Source organism: Mesoplodon mirus, assembly GCF_964341445.2.
Source record: "Mesoplodon mirus genome assembly, chromosome: 15".
Classification (NCBI taxonomy): Eukaryota; Metazoa; Chordata; class Mammalia; order Artiodactyla; family Ziphiidae; genus Mesoplodon; species Mesoplodon mirus.
In genome coordinates this window covers 48980022-48989324 of record NC_138991.1, presented here as the reverse complement: position 1 = coordinate 48989324, position 9303 = coordinate 48980022, and the positions used below count along the sequence as shown (strand labels likewise).

At 49.5% G+C, this 9303-nt stretch overlaps 1 protein-coding gene across 3 annotated transcripts in view; it reads left to right on the top strand.

Moving 5' to 3' along the window:
* The first annotated feature begins 260 nt into the window (after positions 1-260).
* Positions 261-9303, top strand: part of POLR3E (RNA polymerase III subunit E) — a 31704-nt gene continuing 22661 nt past the window's right edge. For 2 of the 3 annotated variants that reach the window (XM_082643641.1, XM_082643640.1), the window contains exons 1-3: positions 261-386; positions 7676-7749; positions 8903-8953. In XM_082643641.1, the coding sequence (XP_082499767.1) occupies positions 7714-7749; positions 8903-8953 (87 nt within the window). In that variant the 5' untranslated portion in view covers positions 261-386; positions 7676-7713. Of the gene's footprint in view, positions 387-7675; positions 7750-8902; positions 8954-9303 lie in introns of those variants that run through there. The other variant, XM_082643642.1, reaches the window with a different exon arrangement.

Below are 9303 nucleotides of genomic sequence, written 5' to 3'. Positions count from 1 at the left end.
AGCGGTCTAAGGCGCTGGATTAAGGCTCCAGTCTCTTCGGGGGCGTGGGTTCGAATCCCACCGCTGCCAAAATGAACCTTTTTTGTTGCTGCTGGTTCCGTATTCATCTCTCCTCCGCAGCTGCAACAACGCCCCCTGCTGCCAGGCGCTGCTGGCTGCCCGCATGAATGGGACGGCGGAGGGGGCGGGCCCGCGCACGCCTGGGCGGGGCATTGTGGGTAAAAGGAAGCGCGAGGGCCCTCCCCGCTCGCTCCCCCCACGTGTCCGCCGAGTTTCTCCACCAGCAACATGGCCGCTGCCTGAGAGAAGAGCCGGGCCGCCGCCGCCTGTGTAGCCCGCGGGTACCTGGGCCGTTGCCGCCGCCCGCGCGCGGGGCCGTCGGAGAGGTGAGTGCTGATGTGGCAGCGCCCGCCCAGGCTGGAGCCGGGCCGCACTCTCGAGGTGGGCCTGGGCGGGGCTGCCGCGTAGGCCGGGAGGCCCGCGCCACCCGGTGCCAAAGGGCCGACGGCCTCCCGGGACTCGGGCGGGAAGTACGGGCAGCCTGGCCCAGTAGACCCGGGCTGGCCGCGGGCTCCGACCTCGCCTCGGCCCGGCAGTCGGTGAGGCCGCGGCCCAGGCTGCTGGCGGTGACTCAGGGTCCAGCCACCTTGCCCTGCCCGGCTCAGACGGGCCTCCTACGGGAGCACCTGTCCGAAGGCAGCCGATATCCTGCCGGCGTGGCGGCTCGTGGCAGTGGCTGCGTGGTGGGCGTGAGAAGGGGGCCTGACCACCCGCGAGGGAGGCGAAACCCATTGGACAGTGTGGCTCGGGGCTGGCGGCCCGCCCTGATGGGCAGGGAAGGGTGCCCGGGCCCCCTCCTCGCCCCAGATTAGCTTCCATCCGGCTAGGCCCGGAATTCTTCATTCATTTATTCCGGCCACCATTCAGGGCTAACTGGGAGCCAGCTACGTGCGGCGGATAGGGCCCTGATCATTTGATCAGAGGAGGTGTCAGTAAGCATGTAAACGAGTAAATAAAAAAGGTCGTTCTGTTGTGTTAACCTTTAGAATCGTTGGGCTTGGGGGCAGAAAGAGGAGATCTTAGCAGTCGCCACAGTTTCTTCATCTGTGAATTGGGGATAATAGAATTACCTATCTCATAGGTTTGTGGTGAGGGCCCAATAGGGTAAGACTGGAGAAGCCCCAGGTTGCAGAGTTAGTTTCGTGGCTGTGTTTCCTGCCCTTTTATATTGGAAGAAAACATTGGGACACGTAGTAACAAACCTTCCTATGGGTTATTTATACCTTACTTTTAATCCTCACCAGAGTCCTCTGAGGTTGGTACTTTTGTTATCCCCATTTTAGGGACGAAAATGGTGAGCAGTACTACGTGCAAAGAACTCGGGTGGGCCACGGGTAGCAAACAGCAGACCTGGGATTTGAACTTGCACAGTTTCGGTCTAGAGTCGAGGCTCTTACCCACTATACCATCCTGCCTTCTATTAAAAAAAAAAAGCGTTCAGCCTAGTTGTTAAGAATGAGAATAAGGCTCTTTGACATCAGCTAGACTCAGGCGCCATTCTCCAGCACTGTGACCTTGGGTAGGTTACTTACTCTCTGAACTTTAGTTTCCTCCTTTCTTTCTTTCTTTCTTTTTTTTTTTTTTGCGGTACGTGGGCCTCACACTGTTGTGGCCTCTCCCGTTGCGGGGCACAGGCTCCGGACGCGCAGGCTCAGGGGCCATGGCTCACGGGCTCAGCCGCTCCACGGCATGTGGGATCTTCTCGGACCGGGGCACGAACTCGTGTCCCCTGCATCGGTAGGCGGACTCTCAACCACTGGCGCCACCAGGGAAGCCCAGTTTCCTCTTTTCTTAATTGGGGATGGTACAGCTTGATTTATAGGGCTATTGAGCAGATTAAATGAGATTGAATATTAAGTCCTTAGAGAAGGGAGGGTCCGACTCAGTTGAGTTCGTTCTTCCTGCCCCTAGGCCATCTCTCCTTTTAACAGAGGTGGAAACTGGGGTGACCCAAAGAGGGAGATGCCTTGTGCGAGGGGCACACAGCCAATAAAAATCCAGACCTTGAGACTATTTGCCCCGGGGCCCTTTCCTCTTAATTCACATTGTATATTGTCCTCACCTTGTCTCAGTCCCTCCAGTAACTGGAGATTATTTGGAGTTGCCTCTGCTTTTCTGATTGGCGGACAGGTTAGATTGCTGGATGCAGCACTGATGCACCCAGCTGTGGCTTTCAGGCACCTCCTCTGCTCTGGACCCCTCCTTAGATTCACCTGGTGTTCTTGTCCCCTTTCCGTTTGTTGAGCAGCCCCCTGGCAGGGGATGTTTTCTGTGCTCAATGCCGTGGAGCCACTACCATGGAGTACCCTTGTGGCCACAGGACACCCTGTTGAGGCCAAGATGGTCACTGCTGCTGAGGAAGCTTGCCTTGTGGCCTGAGAGGATAGGCCACACCTCTGTCCTCAAGTGTCCACAGGGCCCAAACCATGAGGCCACTAGTCTCTGGATGGGGCTGAGTTAGGCTCACTGGGTAAAAGGTCTGTAACTGCCTGATTTCATGCACTCATTCACTCCGTCATTCTTTGTACTATACTGAGTGTTTACTCCATGCCAGGCATTGTTCTAGATATCGGGAGAACGGCATGAATTTTTTAAAAAGATAATAATCCCCATATCAACTTGATGAAGTAAATATAATCATCTCCATTTTATGGTTGAAGCACTGAGAGGCTTTCATGGAGCTTACATTCTAGTGCAGAAGACAGACACACATAAACAAATAGACTAGGTAGTTCCAGATTGTGATAAGAACCATGAAGGAAATAAAATGGGGATGCGGTAGTGACTGGAAATGGGTGGGGGGCTCTTTAAGGTGGATAGTCCGGGAACCTGTCTGCTCCTGGAGGGGGTGGGAGTGAGTGGTGATACTAGTGCAAAGGAGCCAGCCTTGAAAAGACCTGGGGAAAATAGGTGGTGTGCAAAGGTCCTGAGACAGGCTGGGGCTTAGCTTGTTGTAGGCCCAGCAAGGTCGTATTGGACCCTGGGGCCATGGAAAAGAATTTGGATTTTATTCTATGTGACAGTTGAAGGGTTTTGAGCAGGGGAATGATGTGATCTGATTTTCTGCAAGGACAGCTCTGGGTGTTTCTGGGAGGATTTGGAGGTAGGAAAGACTTGTTGAAGCAGTACTTTTCAAATTGCAGATCAAGATTTATTAGTGGGATGTGAAATCAGCTTAGGGGGCTTGTAACCAGTATTTTTAATTTTAATGAGTGAGGATAAAAATCATCACTGCATCAGATATAGTAGGGACAATGAATGGTTATGTGAAACCTTGTTTTAGTTAGGTAATTGTATGTATATTCCGGGTCATTTATATGAAATGGATTTCTTACTGTGGGTCTTAGGCTGAAAAATTTGAAAGCCCCTGAGTTGGATGATGTTGCCTGGGAGGATGAAGGGAGGTGATAATCCCTGCATTAACCGAATCATATATTCTATCTGGAGGGAGGAGCACCATCCTTCCTGAGCTCCTCCTTGACTGGGGAGAGGCCAATAGAGAAAGAACTGAGAAAGCCTGTTTTGGGATCCTCCCAGGCCATACCCTCTTAGTACCTACATAGGTTCCCTGGTTCACCCAGAAGTCCCCAATCTCTCAGTTGTCCACAGAGCCAGCTGGAGAGACGGTAGGTACTTCGCATACGTTTATGATCCTTGGCAGGTGAGGTGGGGTCTCGGGCTCTCCCATGCATTGCCCTCTGTCCGGGCGGTAACAGGCATTTGGGGTTTATGACTTTCTTCTAGCCTTCTAATCCCGAACTGTCGAGGTAACCTGCTTCCCTCTACTCTCTTCCTCTGCTCAGAGTCCTATGGTAGCTCCCTATTCAATGGCATTCCTGTGGTTTATTTATTCAGACAACACGTACGTATTGAGTGCCTGCTATGTGCTAGGCACTGGGGGCCAGCAAGGGACGAAATAGACGAAAATCTCTGCCTTCATGTAGTTTACCACTTATTGGCAGTGGGGGTGAGGATGGATAATAAATACAGAGCTATAAACTGTCACATGGTGATACATGCTATGGAGAAAGCTAGAACAGGGAAGGAGCTGGCAGGGTGGGGTGTTGTGATTTTGAATTGGGTGGACAGGGAAAGTCTTAGCTATGAGGTAGAATCTGAGCAAAAACCTGAAAGAGGTGAAGGAGGGAGCCATGAGGTTATGGGGGCTGGTAGAGCAGTTACAAAAGCCCTGAGGTGAGGGACTGGGGAGGGAAGGAGGCCTGTGGGAGATGAGGTCTGAAAGGAAAAGGGTCAGGGAGGGGGTTGTCTAGGGCCTCACATGGGATGAAAAAGACTTTGGCTTTTATTTCTGAGTGAGATGGGAAGACTTTGAAGGCGGAGGAGTGATGTGATTGCTGGCTGTGGGGTGAGCAAAGACCGTAGGAGGCAAAGGTGGAAGCAGGGAGACCAGTTAGGAGGCTGCCGCTCTAAGGCGGGCAGGAGATGGAGGTGGCAGTGGGGGTGGGCAGATTCCCGACATACTTAGAAGGCACAGCTGACAGGATTTGCTGGTGTGGGGCGAGAGGAAGAGAAGCACTGAGGATGATGCCATTGTTTTGGCCTGAGCATTCTCAGCGTCTGGAATGTATATCTGGAATAAGTGAGAGGACTCTGCTTGGTGGCCGGGGCAGGGGGCTTAGATGCCATTGAATCCCATGGTGAAAATATTTATGTTCTTTTAAGTATTAAACCATTCAAATGTTAGGTAGATAAGATAAAAATCGAGCTGGTCCTACCTAAAAGTAGAAGTCTGGGAACTGCTGAGATTGGAGGGTGCCCAGGTGCCTTTCTAACTGTGCCCATCCCCTCCCTTTGGGAATATGAAGGGTCATCCCAGCTGAATTACAGTCAGCCCTCCACATTCATGGACTCAACTAACCTCAGAAACTAAATTTGCCCTGCGCCTGGCAACTATTTACATCGTATTAGGTATTATAATTAACCTAGAGATGATTTAAAGTATACCATGTGCTCTAATTTCATTCTTTTACAGGTAGCTGTCCAGTTTTCCCAGCAGCACTTATTGAAGAGGCTGTCTTTTCTCCATTGTATGTTCTTTCCTCCTTTGTCATAAATTAGGTGACCATATGTGCGTGGGTTTATGTCTGGGCTTTCTGTCCTCTACCATTGATCTATATTTCTGTTTTTGTGCCAGTACCTTACTGTCTTGATTATTGTAGCTTTGTAGTATAGTTTAAATTCTGGGAGCCTGATTCCTCCAGCTCCGTTTTTCTTTCTCAAGATTGCTTTGGCTATTCGGGGGTCTTTTGTGTTTCCATACAAATTGTAAAATTTTTTGTTCTAATTCTGTGAAGAATGCCATTGGTAATTTGATAGGGATTGCATTGAATCTGTAGATTGCTTTGGGATGGCCATCATCAAAAAATCTACAAACAGTAAATGCTGGAGAGGGTGTGGAGAAAAGGGAACCCTTTTGCACTGTTGGTGGGAATGTAAATTGATACAGCCACTGTGGAGAACAGTATGGAGGTTGGTTAAAAAACTAAAAATAGAACTACCATATGACCCAGCAATCCCACTACTGGGCATATACCCTGAGAAAACCATAACTCAAAGGACATATGTACCCCAATGTGCATTGCAGCACTATTTACAATAGTCAGGACGTGGAAACAACCTAAACGTCCAACAACAGATGAATGGATACAGAAAATGTGGTACATATATACAATGGAATATTACTCAGCCATAAAAAGGAACGGAATTGGGTCATTTATAGAGATGTGGATGGACCTAGAGACTATCATACAGAGTGAAGTAAGTCAGAAAGAGAAAAACAAATATTGTGTATTAATGCACATCTGTGGAATCTAGAAAAATGGTACAGATGAACTGGTTTGCAAGGCAGAAATAGAGACACAGATGTAGAGAACAAACATATGGACACCAAGGGGGTAAGGGGGAGTGGGATGAATTGGGAGATTGGGACTAACATATATATGCTAATATGTATAAAGTAGATAACTAATGAGAACTTGCTGTATAGCACAGGGAACTCCACTTTGCTGTACAGTAGAAACTAACACAACATTGTAAAACAACTATACCCCAATTAAAAAAAAAAAAAGGAACGAAATTGGGTCATTTGTAGAGACATGGATGGACCTAGAGTCTGTCATACAGAGTGAAGTAAACCAGAAAGAGAAAAACAAATGTCGTATATTAACACATACGTGGAATCTAGAAAAATGGTACAGATGAACCTATTTGCATGGCAGGAATAGAGACGTAGAGGTAGAGAACGGACGTGTGGACGTGTGTGGGGAGGAAGGGGAGGGTGGGACAAATTGGGAGATCAGGATTGATATATGTACACTACCATGCATAAAATAGATAACTAGCGGGAACATGCTATAAATAAAGCACAGGAAACTCAGCTCGGTGCTCTGTGATGACATAGATGGGTGGGTTGGGGGTGGGGGGTGGGAGGGAGGTCCAATGGGGGGGGATATAGGTATACATATAGTTGATTCACTTCATTGTACAGCAGAAACTAACTCAACATTGTAAAGCAATTATACTCCAATAAAAAAAATTTTTTTATTGAAAAAAATAAAGTATACGATGTGCTTAGGTTATATGCAAATACTGTGCCATCTTATGTAAGGGACTTAAGCATCCACAGATTTTGGTATCCTTGAGGGTCCTGGAACCAACCCACTGATACTGAGGGACAGTGTACTCACCCTCCACCATGGCGACCTGCCGCCTTCCCTCCTTCAGGTACTTGAAGTGCTTCCTGTTGCCTGGAGTCCCTCTTCCCCTCTGCTATCCTGGCTTGTCCAAATCCTTCTGTCCTTCAAGGCTCAGCCCAAATGCCCCTTCCGCCAGCAGGAAGGGCCTTCCTTCCTCTGGACTCCCCTACCTGTAACTGCGACCTGAAGTTGGATGGCCTGGCACTGAGGTCCAGTGGGTCCCCTTGCTTCCTGTGTGGCTTTGGATAAAACACATAAAAGCGTCTCTGAGTTCCAGTCTCCTCGTTATAAAATGGGGACAATTAAGAGTATGTACGCAAAGAGGGTCATTTTTAGACATGTGCACACACACACAGAAAACCACAGAAAGGAGGTCATCTCACTCGGGGTTGGGTTTAAAGTCAGCTTGAAAATCAAATATCAGAGATGGAGTCACCCTGGAATCCGAGTCTTGGGACTGTCTCCTCTTCCTGTTGTGCATCAGGCTCTCCTCTAAAGATTCCCCATGGCCCCCGATTACTTCTCGAGTGTTTTCATCATGGCTGTGGACCAGCCAGCCTCCATCCTCCTGCCTGGTGGTGAATTCTTTGTGAATAGTCAGAAAACTCCTAAAATTGGTCATTTATTCTTTCCCATGTGTGTAGCTGACATGTGGTGACTTGGATTCACCTGCTTACACCCATTGCTTGGTGGTTTCTGCCTGCTTTTTTTTTTGTTTTTTGGCCGATGGGTGTATAATGGGCTGTCCATTTTTGACTCTACAATAGATGTAGAAATAAGATCAGTTTCTGTTTGCTTCAGGCTCCTCCCTCCCAGAGCAGGGCTGCTTGCGGAATGGGTACCTAGGTGTGTTGGTTGAATAACTGACTGCCGGTCCAGGCCTGTTGCTCTCCTTGCAGATCGAGTCCAAGGACCGCGCGGCTGGCTCCCCCCTAGTATGGCCAATGAAGAGGATGACCCAGTCATACAGGAGGTAACTGCTGTTCCTCACCCTCTGCCGGGACGGGGTCCCTTCCATCCATCCTCAGGCCAGCCTGAGACCTGTTGGCGTCCTCTCTTCCCCATACCTGCCTGGCCGACCCCTCACTTCTTTCAGGTGTTTGATCCAGCATCACCTCGTCAGAGAGGATTCCCTGACCCTCCTGCCTCACGTGACGTTCTCCTGCACACCCTCCCTAGCCCCTTACCTTGGCCATACCTTGCGTTTGGCCACAACACCTCTCAGCCCCTACACATAAGTTTCCTTCCACTAAAGTGTAAGCCTCATGAGGGCAGGGATTTTGTCCTGTTCACCACTGAGTCTGCAAAGCCAAGTCCAGTGCCTGGCAATTAATAGATACTCAGTGACTATTTGTTGAATGAATGAATGGGTTTGACAGCTCCCTCTTCTTCATGCTCTTATGCAGATTCGGTCATTCAGCAGTTGTTCACTGAATCCATGATGTGCTGGGGGCTGTGAGAGCAGGGAGCCAGGCAGTGTTCTGCCCTTGGGAAGCTTAGGATCTGTGAGGCGAGACTGACAAGGAAGGGGTCTCAAGATGCAGACGGTGGTTCCAGAGTCCGCCCAGACCAAGACATATCCTAGAGGCTCTGGGCCTTTGCACATGCTGTTTCCTTCACGTATGCCTCCCCTGTGCCTGATGAGCCTTCACTCATCCTTAAGGCCTGGAGGAGATGGGAGAGGACATGGTTCATAGGAAGAGCTAGGAAGCAGGAAGGTAAACTGCAAGGTGGGGCAGGGGCGGTGGGGGTTGAGAAGAAAGAGCCAGGTCACACCACCTGAAGACAGGCCAATCCAGGACAGGTGATGGAGGGCACAGGGAGGGAGCCCTCCCCTGCCCCATCCTCATCAGAAGAGCGTTTAATCGGGCCCTCTGGGGTGCGTCCTGATCTGGGCAGCCTCGGAATACATTCTTATTGGGTTATAGTGAACCTGGGCAGGGGGCTCTGGACATATCCAGGTTGGAGATTTGGTTCCCTTTATTTTTAGCATCAGCTGAGCTATTTCCTCTTCCCCAAATGGCCTCAGAGCCATTATCCCTGAAATTTGAGGAGCATGCTTGTGCCCGGGGCAGGTTGGGAATTGGGTTCTGTCTCCTGGTTAAGTCTTCTTCCCTTGTTCCCAGATCGACGTGTACTTGGCCAAAAGTCTGGCAGAGAAGCTCTATCTGTTTCAGGTAATTATAGGACATAAAGGTAAAGGGGGGAAAAAAAGCAAGTGTTGGTGGGTGGTGGAGACACAGTAAGTGGTGGGCCAGGAACAATTTGAAACCTCCACGTTGCTTAGAATTCTTGGCACAGAGGGTGTTTGGTAAGACAGTCTCTTTGCTTTTATGGGCAGGTCAATAGTAATCTCTCATTTTGAAGATGGGAAAACCAAGGCAACCCTAAGAAGCAGAACAGTGTACTGGATAAAGCTTGGGCCCTGGGGATAGTCTCCCGGCCTTGAGGCTTGGCTGTGAGTCCTTGGGCAAGTTCCTTACAAAAAAAAAAAAAAAAAAAAAAAATCTCTCTGTGCCTCAGTTTC